At 42.8% G+C, this 20,195-nt stretch overlaps 1 protein-coding gene across 1 annotated transcript in view; it reads right to left on the reverse strand.

Annotated features, from left to right (window-relative positions):
- T265_14202 (hypothetical protein) overlaps positions 1 to 20,195 on the reverse strand; it is a gene marked incomplete at both ends in the record, with an annotated part of 144,129 nt that overhangs the window by 57,323 nt on the left and 66,611 nt on the right. The window contains 4 exons of the mRNA XM_009172509.1: positions 3,658 to 3,714; positions 6,908 to 6,954; positions 10,756 to 11,021; positions 14,850 to 15,394. Coding sequence (XP_009170773.1) covers positions 3,658 to 3,714; positions 6,908 to 6,954; positions 10,756 to 11,021; positions 14,850 to 15,394 — 915 coding nt within the window. The remainder of the gene's footprint in view (positions 1 to 3,657; positions 3,715 to 6,907; positions 6,955 to 10,755; positions 11,022 to 14,849; positions 15,395 to 20,195) is intronic.

Raw genomic sequence — 20,195 nt, forward strand, 5'->3', positions numbered from 1 at the left:
ACATACGATTAATATAATTTCTTTGTGATGTAAAGGCCAATTCAAGGAAGAAAACGATGTTTATTGTAACAAGAGTGATCCTGATCCTCCGTAATCAGAATGGAGTACTTCTCATTTTGCAGCAGTGCTTGGAAAATAGTTTACGAATGGTGGCTGAAGCTAAAAGTTTGGCGCTTCATTCTTAGTTCCAGGGAAAAAAACAATAACACCGGGAATATCGATCGCAATCCGATTGTCAACTGTAGATCCATCAAATTCTGTATTTTTCATGTTCATTTGCACGCTCCGTTGAAATATTGACGAACTTGTCACGTGCTTTATGTGTCTATCGTTGCTTATGTCATCCAGATAAAAGAACGGTAGTGTCAAAATGAAATCGCGAACAATTTTGTAATTGAGTGACTTATGCTCACATACTTAGCTCACGATCGATATAATACTCGGCGTCTACCATTCCACGTCCGTCTTGCGGTCAAAACTTGAGTTTCGTAAGGACAGTATAGTGGAAATTGCAGACTGGCGCACAACGTTGTGACTAAAACCGATGCAAGACGAACGGAGTCATTATTCCTAACTGATGAGCCTACAAGGACAAAGTTATTAATGGAGGGGGAGAAGAAACATGTGAAAGAGGAAGAAAGGGGGTGTCAGCAGTAGTCTGTTTTTGCTTACTCACCCTGCTGTATGCAGTAAGTAAAGCGACCCGGTTGATGACACTGCGCGACGACCGATGTGACGTGACAATGTTGTAAGTTGTAGGTACCATGGTCGTACGTGGGCTGAGATACTGCTCACGGTGCCCAGACTTAGACAGGAGAACTGTTTGGCTCCTCGACCGAAGCCTTTGGCTCAAAAACCACGAGGCAACATTGTTTGGCAAGAAATGCAAGTGCATTAGCATTTGCAAAGAAGAAGTCGTCACGCACGTTCTAACCCACAACCTGGAGGACCAGGAGACTGTTTGTCAAACCTCTAGCCACTGACCAAACTGGAATGAGAAAATCTACGAGAGTCGCACGGACACCCCCAACTATGGCTCAATGGGTCGAGGAGACACATGAAGCGTCAAACTATGGCAAGGCCCAGTCTCACGGCAAATCCATAAATGTAAGCGGTATTTTGATCGTTGGGATGAGAGGAATTTTCAATCCTAGATCACAATATTCCGGAGGATTACGAACTTCTTACGAGGTCGCCATCCAAGAAAGACACATGGGTACGATAGCAAGTGCTCAAAGCCTGAGTAGATCTACTTCTTATTTTTACTCGCGAAATTACAAACCAACAGGTATGGCTTCGATCAGCTTCTCCGTGAAGATTGTGCAAAGTGAGGAGGAAGTCTATCGGTCCATCGGATTACAAATAAGCTAAACAATGGAGATTGGCCTTGAGTCGACGTTTTCGGAAAGGTCTGGAAAGTAATAGGCAGATTTACTGCAGGTCATGGGCAATAAGGTCGTGGGTCCGAAACCCTAATTTTCGTGAGATACTCACTGGTGATGGTTCCCAACAAGGAAGAAGCAGTTGTACAGTGCTTCTCGGCTTTATTGGTGTGCATGCATCCTGATATGGGAGCACCAGGATTCGTCACGTTCCGACTGCCACATCTGAACCACGGGGTACTGCGCTAAGAATTTCACACCATCCAATCACGCTTGATGCCACACCTTCAGCCAATCGATCTATTGCTCTGATATGATTCCGTTCCGAAATGCCGACAGAAAGCCAAAATACTCGGAGAAAACCGACATTCGGTGGGAGTTCGCGCACCACAACAGATTTACAGTTGAGTTACCTAATGAGACAAAGGTGAATATCACTGCAAGTAATTGTGTCATCTGTCAGGTTTGACTGGGCGAAGCTGGTGCTTTTTCTATCCATAACTTTGAATTCGATGAGGCTCCTTTCGAGAAATTTCCTTCATACGCGCAGTCAGTTGCACGCAGTAATGTGAATTTCAACTCAGCGCATTTTCGTCCCCATCGTAGATTACGGTGCCTGCATTAAGATGGAGTGGACCGCTTGAATCAGCCTATGCATGAATCGACTTTCATAATTTCTCAAACAATCTGATTGATCGATCTGCCAGTTCATGCTTATTCATTTGACAGAGTAAGGCGGAACCTACGACTGGACCCTAGTCAGCGTGATGGTTGAAACACCCTTGTAGTCATTTCGGCGCAACTGTCCAACGTTGGTAGATAAGTAATCTTCTTGACTAACGCAAAGAGCAATTGACCTTCGTGATAGAGATGCATGGAATTTCACAGTGCACCGATTAACCGAATCAGTCAGTTTGTTTTGTATTGAGCGATCGACTCTGGTCGATTAGACTGATTATGCCTAATCGAACTGGTGGTTCGATCCCGGACTACGTGCACGCTGGGCATTCTAAAGTTCCAATGTCATCGTAGGGTGTTATCATCCATCATCCTTGTCAGCTGTAAGAATCGCGTAATTGTCGTGTGGTGCCGCAGTTTCGTTATGAGAATGTCATCGTGGGGTGTTATCTCCATCATCCTTGTCAGCTGTAAGAATCGCGTAATTGTCGTGTGGTGCCGCAGTTTCGTTATGAGAGGAAACGATGCACACACACAAGCCACAAATAAACGAGTGTCAAGCTGGTATTAAGGAAGCATAGTTTATGACCTTGTATCATTAATTATTTAGAATCGTTATTGTTCAAACTAGTGCTCCACAATATGGAGGAAATATATGTGAGTGCGCACTCTACATGTCGTGTAACCACTCAAGACTAATTCAAAATCGTCCAACGTGTTTCAATCGTCTGTGGCACTACCTGACTGGGAAGTCCTGACAGGCGGGCCAATCGATAGACATAACCAAGATATGTTACTGGGTCGTGGTTCAACCCGTCGGACCTACCACTCACATCACTCAAGCGTTAACAGAATCGCTTTACGGACGTAAAAATTCAAATTTGTCCAGCGTACTTTGGTGGAGTAGTGGTAATACGCTCGCCTTGCATATCAGATGTACGGAGTTGAAATCTGAGCACTGCCAAGGAAATACACTGCTGGTGAGCTCTAACAAGAGTGAAACTCGAGTCCAGTGCTAATCCACTTTGGTGTGGACTTAACAGAATGATTGCGGCAGAACATGAGGAAGACTGCGCAAATGAGTGTGCTGTGAGCCTGCATTTTACAAATTAGAAACCCTCTATTTTAGGGTATAATTAAGCGTGGGAACACAAAATGACTCTATATAGGGTGCTGCAAATGAAGACAACAGCAGGCAAACACCAGAAGTCCAACGATAACGAAGTTTTTACGAGCAACTGAAGAAATTCACCAGTTGACGTCAGATACAATGTGCTTGGTGGAAAGAGTCACCTTTGATGACACGTTCAAGATTTTTTGGTGTAAAATTAGATTTAAATTGGATTTTATGGGTTTACAATGTTTTCGCATGCAAATAGCATATACCCCAAAGCGACAGAAACCGGCTATTCTCTGGTGGTTCCAAAATACCTGATTATTTCACACTTTTTTGAACAAATAAGTACTAACGGAGAAATATCCTGAAAATCCTTGCTGTCTATAAGCATTTATCTGTGAACAAGCCTGAACAATCTACAGAATCGATAGGTTCAATAGAAATGCGCATAAGAAGTGATCAACGGAAGTTATGTCTCACCCGTCTCTGTAACGTCACCTTCGTTTTTCCGGTCACCCTTGTCCATGTTCAGTTTCACTGTTAATTTGTCCAGTGGAGCCGTTGAGTAGAAGAATATCGATCTTGTTTAGTTCGTCCGGTTTTCAATCCAAATAGGGATTATTTGATGCACCGTGACCTTGAAGCCACCCAATTAGATCCATGCACTCTGGCTGCTTCAAAGAACCATAGCTTTTAGGAGTCGAACATAATTCGAAGTAGTAGGAGAATGAAAAGAAAAGCACATTTTGACCCTCCCCCCCACACACAATTAACCCTCACGAATTTCGACGGTGGCAGTCGCGCGTTCACAATGTGAGTTCGTATTTTCTCCCTTCATACTATAGCCGCGATCGATGAAATATGCTTTTGAGGTAGGTGGGGAGCCGACGTCATCAGGTGCAAGGCACACATACAAACACACGACATTACGAAACAGTACACAGAAAAGCCAAAGGCCCCTGTTGAAGACCAATAACTATTGACGAGTGAGTGATGTGCATCAGTGCGTCGGTAAAGATTTGTCACATTCTTGTTGTTGCCACTGACTTCACACTTAGGTTGTCTGTCACTTGGAAGAGTTTAATCTTAATGGATAAGACCCATAAGAGACACAAATGGCGACCAGCGCACCACAGGCTAATGCACATCTAATGATAAACTCGTGAGTGCAATACCAATAAGGGCTTTAGTTCAACGTTACAGTTTGGACATAGCTGTGATCGGTTATGTGGACCGGGAACGGAGGATTAAAAGGGGCAGAGGGGGTCTTGAGTTTGAGTTTGAAATGTCATTGGGGAATAGTGTTGATTACCTCCGAAAAGAATGCTGCAAAGACATGTAGTTTAGTCCGCAATGATTTATAAAAATTATTGATACTAAAGGGTGTTCAATTTGAAGGTTCGCTTCTCCCGGTTGTACCAATAGCCAGTAATCAACACGTCCCAAACTCTGGTAATAATACGATCAAACACTGGATCTAGCTTACTACTATCATGACTCTCCGCCATGGGATCCCTCCACAAGGACCGCAATGATCATGACCGTAGTGAATGATGGGCCAAATCCGTCTGGAAGCTGCTCTAGAAACACCACATGAACCGCAACTAGATCAAGAAATTTGCGTCGAATCTTGCGCTCCTTTTCGATGTAAACATCACTACTCAGGTGAGAGCACTTCCTGTGCATGTTTATCTTGATGGCGCGACAGTAATAAATTTAATTACGGCCCATAGGATCCGCGTGCGAAAAATGACTAGCCACGAAAGTGTGAATTTTCAAATTTGCCTTATGAAGCAGACGTGACAAAATTTGTGACCTCGTTACGGGTAAAGTAAGTCATTAATGGTTGAGCCAGCTAATATTAGAGCTATGCCAAACTAGGGGGTGGTAGACATTTATGTGCCTCCAATTCCTGAGTTATAGGGTCCGGTTACCCATGCCTGTACTCGCCCTGAGTCCCTTAGCGGAAAGCTAACACGTTGCAAAGCCCAGCTGCTACCTTGTCTACTCTCCTCTGATTGGTTCTCTTGAGTAAGCCCTCACGCCTCTCCCACGCTTGCTTGCCAACTGTATGGGCTCGATCACTAGCGTCCTTGCATTATCATTGGTCGATATTCCCAGCGCCTTTCGTTCAGTGTGCACAGCTTTCCAGGCGTATCCGGTGAGAGACCTTGTTTTTCGATTAGATTAGTATACAACAGCCTCGTGGATTTCGCCGATCGGTCCCCAACAAACGACAGTCTGAAAAGGTGAGCGTGCCAACGACCGTTGCAAAGTCCGTCAGTACTTTGGCTGCTTCGCCAACTGGAAAAAAATCCACGCCCTACGGACTTTTCCCCTACTGGATTGACCACTGGAAACGACTTTTCAAAACAAACTTCTGATTTTCACGAGGAGCTAAATTTCCCACTTCGTACGGCGTTTTGCTTTTACACGCCAGAAACAAAGCAAATGAGAGGGCGTCTGTATTCTAAAATGTTCAGTGCATATAGAGGAAGACTGAATGGAATGGGCCGAATCGAAACTAGGAACTACTTAACTGACACCTCGTTTATCAGCCTGTTACAATCGTCTATAACATAGTGACTCCACCTCACATGTTGGACAACGAAAGGGAGGCCTGATCAACAGGACTTCGGAGCCAGTGTTCAGATTTAACTGCTGGAACAGTAGCTGCGTATGAACCCAATAATTAAGATAACGAGTAGGCTCAACGTCGGTCTTCATTCACTCTTATTTAGAAAGTCTTACACCTGTCCCAAAACGAGCACTTCATTTGATCCACATCAAGACGGAGGCTCTTCAAATTTGGTTCCACCCTTTTTGGAACTCAGTGTTGATGCTTACCCTCAGGTCTCTTCTCTGAGGTTCAATTTGAGTGCATTGGTTAGGACGTATTTGCGTCTGAACAGGTGAACAGTTCCCTACTCGAATGGATTCTTTGATAGGAACCACCGCCTCAAAAGAGGTTTAGTTACCATCTGGCTGTGTAGATCATCGACTCCCTTATAAGGAACTCCCTGTGACTGGAAACAAACTGTTCGCCGGAAAGCGACCGGCACCAAAATTCCAGGTCAGCGCGAAAACGCTGGATTGAATCCGCGAGTCCAAGAATCTTGGAGTTCCAAAACATCGAAGAGCTTCTTTATAGACGAGCACATTTTTCCCGTTATGTTATTTTCAAAGAGTTCATCCGTGAGCATTAATCTCAACAAAGTTTGAGTGATACCTATTTTGAGGGGAATATTAACTTTTCCAGAGTTTTTAGTGTGCACACATGAATGTGACCATGCGATCACTGGGTGGTCTACTAAAGTAGGGTTTCAGAGAACGCAAGTTGGTTTTACCAGACATCTGACTGGCGTTTTGGGAGGGGCAGACTGTTGATGAAGGGCGGTATCTAAACAGAATAAAGGATGATAAGTAACCACTGATGCCGCAATTGCATTGCGTGGTTTTTCATATCCACAAATTAACTAGTTACTCATGTTTCATTAAAAATCTCGCAGTTTAGGAAAGATGTAACTGCTCCAAATTTACTTCTCATTTCTAATGAAGGGTCTATGCGCAATCAAGTTAATGAGTGTTTTTGAGAGCACCATGATCGATCGGTTGATTGAACTCTGGTCTAAAATAAAAGATATCTAGGGTGAGGGGTAAGACGTTCTTTAAAAAATTTCACATGTATGATTTCTGATATAAAGACTGCGATAAATAAATGGATACTCACATATGCCTTCCTGGCGTGGAGATGTTGTTCTTTGGAATGTGGAACTGCTGTCAGAAAACGAGAAACCGAGAGAACAACAGCTGCAATCAGCTGTAAAAACAAAGTGTTCAGGGTCGTACGAATAACAAAAGTGCTGTCTGGTTAGTGAACCGATCTGCGTACCGAGGCAGCAGTATGGTAGATTGAGGGAATCACTGTTAGACTCTTAGTATTAGTCCTCGTTGTATTTATGACAGTGCTCATATATTCGCATGCTTACACACATTTGCGCACTTGAAGGTTGTCGAACTTCACATCAGACCGATTTGCGATAAAGATATCACCGTGCTTGACAGCTTTTCTTGGCTGGATGGTGCAGCCGGTAACCAATCGCCAGTGACCCTTGTGATGCGTCGGCTTCAAGCTGTGTCATACCATCGTGAACAATCTTGTGCTGCAGGAAATTATGATGCTTGGCATGCACACGTTTGGTTCGATGAAGCAGGTGATCACTTATCGGCATGTCTGACGATCATAGCTCACTCTTCACTCGAAGAAGCATCTTTAATTTGTCCACTATTTCTTACCAGAGGTTGAAACCAGCGGAAATCACCGTCATCCCATCACCGTGCGGTTAAAGATTCATTTTACTAATCGACCCGATTCGCCAAATACTGGTATTGTCAGTGTTTTAAAAGCAACTACTCAGATTCAATTGGGTTTTATGGAAATCATTAATGATTAAAAGCCATAATATCTTCAAATGCTATTAGATATCCGTCCTCCATTGCAGATCATAATTGTGACATGCAGTTTCCGGTAGCTGAAAGAATCGTTTCAAGCTCTACTCAGTTTTTCACTTTCTTAAAATCCCTTTTGGCTTTGAAATTTTATCAGTCATCTGAACATACTCACAGAACTTGCAATACACAATTTTCATACACGCAAAATTTTCAATACTTCTCTGTACGAAAATACATCTTTAGTTTTTGTTTCACTAATTATTATGGTGGGGAGATTTGGTAACTTTCAAGTCAAATTTTGTCTTGTCATTGAAGCCAATCTACATTGAAAAACCGAGAAGCACTGTGCAGCTGTTTCATCCTTATTCGGAGTTACCAGCTGTGTGTATCTGACGAAACCGGATAGTCTGTAACGTTTGACCCTCGAGTCAGTGGTTGAACAAGTAACCATTCAACAACAGGCGACAAAATAGCAGTATAATTGGCTCTTTCTCTCTATAAGTGGCTCAAAGGAAAAACAACTTCTCAAGATGCGTGGAACTTGCTTCTGGAAAGTCGACACCCAAGGAACTATTCAATAGGTGACCAGATGATGTGGTTTCTTGGGCTGAAGGATGAGCAGTGCTACATGTTGTCCAAGCGAGAGCTAATCACACTGATGTTCAGGCACTTGTTGCTTAGTAGTTACATGTTCAATCACTAGCTGAAGGATCATGAGTTCTAAACTGAGTCTGGTGGGATGTGCATTGCTGACGATTCGCAGTAGGAATAAGACAGCTGTACGGTGCTTCTAGACTTTTCAAGATACACTGGCTTCACTTACGGGACGAACTCTCAGTTGAAAACAAAGACTGTCCAGTAGAGAAAATTTTTTTCCACTGCACAATTCGTTTCTGAAAGTCGAGCTACCGCTGGATACCCTTGGTCAAGCAGTGTCTGACAACCCTGTCCGCCAGTTTCTGATTGATGTGGCCAATCTGTTGAGCCGTCCCGTTCTGATACTTTCGGATGTTGACAGACACCGGCGATAATGAAGTACCTTTGTTGACATACCATCAGTGAATCGCACATGCTGCATGGAGGAATCACAACCTGCTGTGCTACTCAGTAATACACAAGTAAGCCAAACAACTGTCACATTTTCCTCAGTGAAGGTGTAGTCGGAGTACGCAAAGTCAATGTGCCCTCCAGATTCACACCCTCAATTATCGTGTTTGAGAACTTCAACCGGTCTTGCATGGTCAACCTGACTAAATCGCTTGACAAAGAGAGGTGAAAAGTGTGATTATTTTATGCCGAAGCTTGTGGGATGATGATGGCCATGTGGAGGGTCATTGGACGCAGCTGGTGGTTTACTGCCGATCCTATTCACTTCCTAAATGCCTCGAGTCGGGACAAAATGCCTGTATTTTTTGTCCTTCATATTCAGTCGGAAGCTTAACAGGAGTGTATAAATCCACGATCTTATTAGTAAGCTTGGCTACTCATGAATAGCAGTGTTGAAATCAGTATTTTTAGACTGCGATCCGTGGCTGCTGAAAGAACGGTGAAAATTTCGCCAAACCATGAGCTGCACCCTCCTCAAATCGCATATGACAGAACGAATAACCAAGTCACGCGGTTGGAGTACGAATAAAGCGAATATTTCTGAGAAAGCGACCAGAAACTGTTGGATTCTCCCGTCGTGGAGGTTTCAAGGGATTCTTCGCAGCATTGACATCATCGATTGTAGATTCAGTCATTAACAGCCTTTATCACCAGAGGGCTTTGTTTCTTATGCTCATATCGGTGACCTTATACGACTGATAGTGTGCTAGATTGCCAGTTGTTCTCTCCTTGCCCTCCTCCTTACCTACACAGGCGTATGGAGGGCTTTGCTGTTTCGATCCTAACACGTATGACAATGTGTGTGCAAGTTTGATATTTCGGTGGATTTGAACTAATGAGCTGCAAAAACATTTATTAGACTTATGCCCTTCCACTCCGACAATGAAAAACTAGCGGAGACTTGGCCCAAATCCACCTGTGCAAAACAGGAAAATTTATTGCAATAGGCTTCGAAAACCTATCCATCTGACGTGCACCGCGAAAAGCTGCTTTAATTTTAGATCTTGATATCCCAAATCCAGAACGATCCAAAAGCGAATGACACATTAATTTTCGGATTTCAGACATGACTGAAGCACCCACTTAAGAGAGAAGTGCCATGAAATCAGGACCCTCAGACTTGTCTTGTTTAGCGCACACATGCGCGCTAGTTGTAAGTAGACGGTATTCATTTCAGGATTGTTTGATACAACCACAAAGTGCCCGAAGTTAACAAGCTCGCCGCAACTTATACATCTAACTAGATACCTCCGTTGTTGGCCTTGTATTGGACCAGCTGTAATCGGAAGTTGCATCTAGGCTTTCTGTCAATAACATTCCATAAAAGGTTACTGAATAGGGAGACATGCGACGGTTTGGTTGCTACATACCTCATAAATCCACATAAGGACGAATAAACTTGACTTGCTGCGTCTGGGGTACATTTCGGTTGCTGGTAAGGTGATTATTGACCACAACAGTGTATAAGGGACCAACAGCCATCTGATCAACAACTAATGAGCTGCACAACCTCAATGAATGTCTGATCAGTCAACTATTTCAAGCAACCAGTTGAATAACTGTGGGATTTTTATCTACGTAACAACCGCCATGCATTAGCGACGTATTTCGGCTGATCAATGAACTGAACTGTCCATCAGCGCGACAAATTTGGACTCACGACAATCTCCACCTTTTGAGGCCCATCAGGATACCTTGACAACATTCAGTTCTATAGATGAATGTATATGTGTTCTACCCGAATGAAACAACCCGTCTCTGGCTTATAGGATCAGTTCATCAGTTTATGATAGTCGATTTTCTGAAGACGGTCATCACTCCACTACAAATAGGCTAGAGCATGAAAATGCACACACACACACAAACGTGACAAAGATGAACCCTTCACGCTATCCACTACAATAGACAACAGGAAAAAAACACACACACACACAAACGTGACAAAGATGAACCCTTCACGCTACAGAACTTCAACTGAGGTTTGCGAAGCCAGAAACAAGCCGAATGACTCAAACTTACGTTGATCGGGATCCAAAATGTTGAGTTTGATATGAACTAGAGGTGTTTGAAAGGAACTGATTTTGTCCAGAGAGAGGTGATCTTGTTTGAGGTATATGTGTTGGTGAGACAGGTGTCCGCACTTCACGATTATATTCTTGCCTATGCCGCTCCTCAACGAGACTGATAGCTCGCCGCAACTGAGCCAACTCTTGTCGAGCAGAATTTAGTTCAGCTTCTAACCGCTGTTCACGAGAACTTATATCCCGGCCGTTGGAGATCGAAGCCTATGGAGTAGAAGAAGAGAGTAAGTGAATGTCGTGACCGAATTCAAACAATTGAAGTCAATTGCTATCTGAGTGAAATGAGTAGTGACAGTAGGATTCCTCCGCCAAAACTCACTGTCTATGGTTATCTGCCGTTGTGAACCTCACAAAATTATTGTTACAACATCCGATTGCTGAATTCGGGCTTATTTGTGGCGGCAGTGCGACAAAAAGTTGAGTAATGAAAGTCACTTCTGCGGTAACAAACGTTTAAATACACGAGGGAGTCGTTTACGGCGTCCACCCATTTGTAGTAACCGGTTTTCATTGTTCAAGTTAGCTGTCACTGAATAGAAGCATTATTACCATTATCACGTGATGTGGTTTCCCTGGCTCGAGATTGAGTGACGCTATGTCTCGCACCACTGATAATTCACTCATGGCCCAACGGTGGTGTTCAAACGACTGTTTGGGAGGCGGCGGAATCGAAACTCCCTGGCAGAGCTTTGTGAGATGCGCGCATTTGAAGATTCCCTTTGATGATGAATCTACTGCACAGTGGTTCTCGGCTTCATAGCACAGATTGACCTCATTTACAGGACAAAATTTCACCCAAAAAATACCTCCAGATCAGTTAGGGTTTAGGCGCTTTGCTATTAAAACAAGGGGTTGCTTAACACCAGATTGACTCGTTCTGAAGGTCACCTGACGGACCGCACTGAAAGCTAAGAGATTATGCACCTAAATATTGGTGTGGACCAAATAGTTATTATACTCCGGGCTTTCGAACATTAATGCACATTTCAATAGCTTATCACAACATCTTCCTTCTCTGACCCTGTTGGTCGTGGATCACTGCTGGCAATTCTGCTAATCGATGGCACACCCGAAAAGCTCACTTAATGCCTATGCCACCCTTTCACCTCGTAGTCGAAGAATCGCCTGAGTAGTCATTAAAAGGATATTCGGACGTCGAGCTAATTCCCTGAACCTGATTAAGCGGAGCTAAAATACGATTATACCGTCATCTCAATGGGTAGCAAGTTGAAAGAATCCTAAAGTACACTAGATAATCTAGCTCGCTACGTGGCATTCGAAGGACCAAAAGTTAGCACTACGCCGGCTTATTGCCTAACCTTTGTAAACTTATCCACGTGACCCGCCAACATCGTCGAAGAGGTGGAACAGAAAATTGCATATACCTACCTGAACCCAACCATCTTACCCAGCAGATAATCGAAAGACGTTTAACCATCCAACGCTAAAAACGTAAAAAGCTCCGAGTCTTTGACGGGGTAATCGCACAGTTCAACTTTCTGCCTGCGAAGTATGGTCCCAATCCGTAAAGTCCAGGTGTTGTAGCTACTGGTACCTTTGTTATATGGAGAAACGGTACAGCAGTGAGACAAGGGGGTATCGGTCACTAGCCGGTTCATATCATTAGCGAACATAATATATCAATTTTTCTGAAGGAACGCTACTCATACGGTTGCTCAAAATTCTTCAACAGCAACGGTATGAGTAGTGCAATACGTCGATACATATGTCGCGATATCTCCAATATCGTAGCAACTGGAGCATGAGGTGGCCTGGTGCAGCACATTCAGTTGCCTGGATACATCACAAACGAATGATTTAGTTTGGTTCCAGGTGAGTCTTTCACACAACCAAATTTGTTTGCAAATGAATGTATTTCACTAGCTCGCCATTAGTTTTCCTTCTTGGGATACACCGCGTGGGCGCAGTTCCTAGTTAGTGCTCGTTCAAGAAAATATACTACGATATATCGAGTGCTGTACCAACTGAAACACAAGGCAGGCTTTATGTTGTGCGTCCAGTTGAAGAGCATCATAAATGAGAGATTTAGTTCAGTCCTCGATAGAACCAAATTCGTGTGCTACTGAGTGTAATTCACTGATAATATGCCCACCTCAGGGTTTCTAACGGCGAGGAATATGATAGGTTCAGCATCCAGTTAAAGCTCTCAGGCAAACCTGGATTCTTATGAGACACTAAAATTAGTATTGTTGCTTCTGAATATGATTGGAAGTGTGGCGCGGTGTAACCAAATACGCTGTGGAGAAACCTGATCTCTATGTGGTCTACAGATTCCGTCACTGAAAACCACACTGACTCGCTATTTGTGTAAGCTGCCTCATGTGGGCACGGTCTTTCTAAGGCATTTCTGAAGTGGGACCATTCTAACTTAGAAAACTGTCGCTTAAGAGTAAAGGTTGATCAGGTCATGGAGAGGTGCCAGATGCTAAAACGTTTTGGTTTATTTGTTTTAGTTAGTCACCAGACTAAATTACATCTATTTCATCTTATCTGATCAGAAAAAAATCAGCCAAGTTCACTCCTCGCGATTTTTATTCTTTTTCACTTCACTTTCCGAAAATTTCGTCAATTTCCAGAAAATACTAACTCAAATGGATAATCCGTGAACTACCACCTAAGCATGGTCAGAAAAGCGAGGCTGTCCAGTGCATTACACGTGCGACAATTTCATCTTGTATCTGAGCTACTCATGAGTAATCGATTTGTGGTTGACAAGTGTTAGGCGCCCGGCCGAGGAACTGCGACGATGAGTGCAAAAATTTATTGTCAGTTCGATGGTCTTTATCAACTAATGCGGCTGTCGTCCTGAGCTACAAAGCTAGGGCTTGGCTAGTTCCAAATAATCAGTTGGTAGGTTCAGTCGGCAACACATGCAAATTCCACAGTAGAGTCCGGCTCAAACCTTGAAAATTTATGCAAATGTACTTGAAAGAAGTTAACTTTGTCGCTCATTCTCAGCACTCACAACCTTGCAAAACAAAAGTGGGCAAAAAAAGCTTGCACAGTCATATCAAACAGCTGAAAAATTTGCATATTGTGGTTTTATACCCGGTGTTCGTATTCAAAACTGCCTACCGTCTTCATTGATTCGTCAAATTCTGCTTGCACAAGGATGCCTGATGGAGAAGCAACTAGCAACAAACGGGTGCTAGCCGGGTAAAAGGCCGACAACTGCCGGCTTCCTAATCGTTCACCATAAAATGTAACTAGTAGTAATTAGTCTAGTGTAATTAGTCTCCTGAATAAAAGAAGCTGATCTGTTGTTTAGGAGGTATGTTGTTTGCCCAAGTTGTTTAGACGACCGTTTCTCTGTTTGCCGAGTTTGGTTTGTGGAAAATGGACATTCGAATAACATAATTAGAAGCCGACCATGCTTGCAATGATTTCTACCTCGTAAATAGTCGTTCGCACAACGGTATAGAAAACGTTGATTGCACACTACGACACTGGAAAGAGGACCACTTGAAACAACAATCAAAACGGTTACTGATCGTCCTTGGAGCTTATCAGGGGTGAACTCGTTCGCCTGTTCAAGCTTGGCAAATTAGATGCACCCAGTATGCGCTGGTCAGTTGGTAGTAACAATCTCATCAGCACGGCTAGGGATACTGACTACTGATGCGCTCTACTATGAGCGTAAATTGCGACTAGCACTTTCGCTCATTGGTAGTAATTTTGTTAGGCAGCAGGGGGAGACTACTCAAACGACAATGATCTGAGTGCCAATTTTAGAAATTTCACTGACCTCGTAAAAAGTGACGAAAAATCATACGGATGAAAGTCCGCATCAGAAGTCGGCTGAGGATGTCTGTCACACCACAGACTACAGAGGAAATCACTGATGGACTGATCACACTTAAAAGTAATATCGTGGAAATTTTACGCGTGCAAAACCAGAACGAGATAATAAATTAACACCGTTCTTTACTTTCAAGGCTTCCTACTAGCAGCCTTCAAAATACGCTGAAACAAATGTGTACTCACTCACAACACAAGCATTTGTTTACTTACATCTGTTGCTCCACATTCTGGATCAATCGTCAAGTGCACCTGAGACAACTGTCTTGGTCCCATTGGAGGACGTTGTTTGAGTACTGTTGTATAGGTGGTATGGTGCCTGGGTGTAGGTGCAGGAGACATGCTCGAACGTAACACAGGATAGTGAGCGGGTCTAGCTAACCCATCTAGGCGTCTTTCCGTATGGTAGACCGAACGCTTTTGATAATTATAACCAGTCGGACTAGTGAGATTCGGGGTTTGCGGGTCGTGGCTCCCGTACAGACCGATGGTTGATGAAGATCGTGTGGTGTTGTAACGACTGTGCGTGTGAACACTACTGTTCTGTCGGTATGAGGAGGTGTGAGATCCATGTGTTGCGACGTTGTAGGGTTTCGGTGAATAGGGAGCACTTGGCGGGGGAAGACCAGAGGACATTTGTAGACTGGTCAGTCTGAGTTCTTCTAGCAAGCGATCTAGTTCCTGTGTCCCAGCCATAAAGTTAAGACGACGTGCGGCCTCAAGCAGGTCCTCAGTTGTGGGACGAACGGGGACGGAAGCTGGAATTAGGAGAGAATAAATGGACTGAATGGTTGAATAGTTGGAGAAGGGATATTGTGATGGACCATTTTATGGCTTCAATACAACTAATTTCGGTGGCGATTTCTCAACATACACGTCAAACCCATTTTTTTCAATCGGTAATCAAAAAAGGAGTATTTGTTTTACAAATGTTAAAATTACGCAATTCATTCGAGACACTATTACCCTACTGTCATTAAGCTTGACCCTCCCTCTGGAAAGTTATGATTCCCCTGAACATTCTTCCCTAATAGGAGGATATCTCAAACAGACAACCAGCATTCACTTTCTTGAAGGGATTACCAGATATTCGCCAAAACCCCTACGTGAAGCTCACTTCACCAAGGCTATTCTATCTTGGGGGTCTTCTGTCTTCCATAGGAGAGCAGTATTCCGGTATTATTACTCGTTCTGTGTGGTTCTTACCACACAGTAGACTATCCCAATGCGCACACAAATTGCGTCAGTCATTTTTCGGCGTGGTCTGCACGGCGATGGTCACCTTGAATCAGCTTATATCTTAGACTTAGCAGTTTATGATTCCTGGGCCTTTGAAGCGGGTCATTAGCAGACATGAACAAAATACGAGACGACAAACACGATGTAATGCATAATAAGTGAATTTGGGGTGGTAGTGATGGCAAATAGATGGGCGGGTGACATCAACTAGAGGGTTTCAGTGGCAAGCTGCTTAAGGTTCTCGTAGATCTAGACAACAGTACACCCAGAGATAACAACCACGGCTCCCTTCTCTTTGCTTTTTTTGTAGAAGCGCATGATTTTTGTTACAGCATCCCGAAAAACATTAGAAAACGATCAAATTCGGAAGAGATGGCTGGTATGCCCACACGAATTTGCACAGAATTTCATTGGGTAAATTCTCTGGAGAAATCATCTGGTAGTTGGTAAGACACTTACTAACTGCCATGCAAAATTTCACAATTCTGCTCGTCGCACGGAGTACTAAGGATAGTGATTCGTTCCCAGACATTTGCAGAATTCATTCAGTTGATTACTTGTTCTTGTGATGGATAGATCTGTCTTGAGCCTTAGTTATACACAACCGTTGGATTACGACTTATAGGTTACTTCTTCGGAAAGTTTGCAGTTGGTAAGGCGATTTCAAATTTTCATGTTTGTGTCACCTCACATCCGCTCCGTCGTAACTGTATTTCCTGCGAATATTTGGAGGTGTTCAAACATGTATTTTTCCAGTCGATAGGTTGGACACCACACCTTTCCTACCGGTGACTAATCGGCAGTCATACACGTTATAGAGATACTTATATCCCAAGCACACAGCTCGCGTCGCATTATCTGTCATAGTTTTAACCTGATAAGTGCATGGCTGTTATCGAGAGGTAGTTTTTGCGCACATATTACCCCATGGAGAAAAAAGCATAACAAAAGATTACACAACTATTTTCGACCGGTTAAAACACAATTCTCTACCGTCAGAACGTACGCCTGTTTGATTATGCATACCATATCACCGGCGGACACAGTGCAGTTTAGTCGATAAGGAATTGAAGACTGTCCTTTTGAGAAGAAAATGATTAAGAATATCTCATCGGGCACAGTCATACGAATTTTGATCCAACATAAACTCCAACATTATCACCGAAAGATAAGCATTCTTCCGTTATCTGAATTCTTGTCTTTCATCCTGATCCGGAACTTTAATCCACAAGTCAAACATGTCAGCATTCTGTCTCACAAACATACCTTAGAACTGACAGATGTACAGACAACTTGCAATCGCGAAAATATCTGGAAATTTCAGCTGACTGACATTCTTCGTTGCACTTTTAAATAATTTCGACGCGAAATTCCGTCAGTCTGATTCGGGACAACGTTCTTCATCCGCTTGCATGCCCTGGTTTTCCCAAATCATATGCTCTCGACCAACTGGAACCCACATAATATGCCAATGTTGTTGGACCACAAAGCGGAAATCTGTAAGTATACTCTTAAAAACACACAGGTCCCTTCCTCAAAAAGTCTAACTGATGTAAAACCAGACGTAGTTGGGGAGCTCCAAACGCCAGACAACTTCTAGCGAGTTTCGATGAGTCTGCCCATGAATCAACTAACGTATTGCGCATTCATGTCCCAATCGTCAAACTCCAGGCGCTAGATTTATAAAAACTAGTCGGATTTTGTAGTTTAAAATTTTTGGGGGTGTTTCACGGTGACTTGGTAAGTATTTCAAGCGAGATATATTTTAAACAACTTACGAGGAACAGGGACAGCAAACATGGTCATTAAGAAGACCATGATTTCCTGTCCAGCATGCATTGGAGAACTGTGTATAACGTATTACAGAATTTTACATATTTCTGTGAAATCACCCTACTTTGACATCTGGGTAACAGTTAACTGGAAACTGAAAAACCGACTCTTGTTCATTCTATTGAGGATATTAAGTGAAACTGTCATGAAATCTAGAAATCCTCAGCTAAAGAATGCAACAGGGACGAAATAAGGTATCTGACCTTTACTGGGAATAGCCTCTGTTCCCGTTGAGCTTAGCTTCGGCCTCAGCTGGGAAAGAGAGTTAGTGTGAAGGGCTTAGGGAAGGGTATTCCTAAAGGGTATTCATAAAAAATAATAGAAGTTAAAAGATTTCGCAATGCTCAACTGTCTTCGGGGCAACGTCTATGAAACGACTTAAACTGGATGGAAATATCCTTGACCATTTTGGCTTTAACGAGAGAGGCAATTGAATCCCAGGTTAATCTCTCTTTTATGATGTTATTTTTCGACTGAATGTGCAACACCACGGTCGCTTCATGTCTCAGTTGGCATCATACTCAAGATATCGCAGTGTGCTTTCTCATAAGAAATTTTCACAAACTACCTACACAGCGGATGATGAGGTCGACTTTGACGATTACGCCAAAACACTGGGATGAAAATAGAGATGCGTGCCAGAAATAGAGGAGCAGTCATCTGTTGTTTGCTATTCACAGATTTGCCCCCAAAATCAGTTCATCCTGGCCGACAGCATTAAACAACAGTGAATCAACAATGTGGAATTTGTATACAACTAATCGCAACTACTGTTCATTTCGTCGGAAGGGCTCGTTCCATCGTAATATTTGGTTAGTCTTAAAATACCTCTGAAACTGTGGCACAGATAAGCTCGGCATCCATACGAAGCATGAAGGGTAGGACAAATAATGGCGAGCACTGTCTCGATCACCCTGAACGAGTTTTTTTATTATAAACAGGTAAACTGATTTCCTGAGCTTGAGATGGCTCAAAGGTTTAAGTGCGAAGAACCCGAAAGTCCGTGGTTCGAACCGAATAACTGTTCCTCAAGTGATTCTCTCTAGGCTTTAGTGTTCTGACGGCATCTCGGTCCTTGTGCTTCAATCGGGTGGAATGACAAATAAGCACTCGAAGTGTGATAAATTTGATCATAATCGGTATACTGATTTTATAGCAAAGTCTTATAAAGCAAAGATGAAGACGTGAAACGACTCGAAGTTGGCTAGCAGAAAAATTGCTCATGCAGTGCAATGCGACTCGAGTAAATGTAACCAAAAGGCGTCCTGACCCAGAATATTTACCCAATTGGTCGTGCTGGAGAGCATGCAGTCAGCAAATGTTAAACGTTTGGAAGGGAACCTGGTACGCCAGCTGATATCATGACCGCTTTGGAGAAAAAACGATGTGACGACCAGTGCGTCAACCAATTTGCGTGTTATCATTTGACTGGAGAAGGGTTGTTACGATCACCCATTTAAATGTCCGAGCTGGGCACCGTAACACGACTTCACAAAAAGGATCCCTAAACACAGTTTACCTTGATTGACCTCTTGAAGTAAAAAGCCTATTTCGCACTCAGGTGCATTGCGTTCAGTCGATTATAATCATATAATTATAATTATAATTATTATAATTTATATATATATATATATATATATATATATATATATATATATATATATATATATATATATATATATATATATATATATATATATATATATATATATATATCGCTAGTTAAGAACCAATTGCGTTTAAGAACAAACCGAAACGGGCAGGTATAAACAGGAGACCAGAATAACTTAGGATAAATGAGACTGTTAGTGTTTCACTGGACTAGACACAGCGCCTGCACCTAACTTCGGTGGCTGAGTAAGATATAATCTTTGACTGAAGATGAAAAGGAATTATGTCTAGTACATGTGGGGATGGGTCCCGCAGAAGACTGCCATGTGACCCCTCTGTTTGAAATGGTCAACAGTTTAAAAGCATCCATTTTAAATTCTGTAGAATAGTCTTCACTTATAGATTTGTTCTGTAGCTTGTCTAAGAAAGGTAAAATCTTCGGCTTTTTCACGTTTGTAGATATAAATAAGTAGTATATAGCCCACGAGTTTTGCGTAGAGTTGGAACCAATATACTTCAGGAAATTTAGTTATTTACAGTTTTTTCACGGTGTGGAAACATTAAAAACTTGATCGGTTCTAGATTGCACGTATTCCGTTCTGCCTAACTTATCGAGAAGCCCTTATTCGAAAGGTCATATCGAACTTGTATCTAGAGGCAATATAAAACTCCCGCTGGTTTTGAACGGAGAGCTGTCATCTGTATGAGCACTCACTCGATATAAAAGGCAACAATTACTGTTACTCTCACCTTGGAGTTGGAATTCCCCTTTCATTCTTTTACTAGCTCGTGTGCGCTGTGGAGTTGGATTAATTACGGGGGAGATCCAATCTGATCCTTGAGCGGACCGACGTGCATTCGTTAAATTGTTGAAAA

Source organism: Opisthorchis viverrini, assembly GCF_000715545.1.
Source record: "Opisthorchis viverrini unplaced genomic scaffold opera_v5_157, whole genome shotgun sequence".
Classification (NCBI taxonomy): Eukaryota; Metazoa; Platyhelminthes; class Trematoda; order Opisthorchiida; family Opisthorchiidae; genus Opisthorchis; species Opisthorchis viverrini.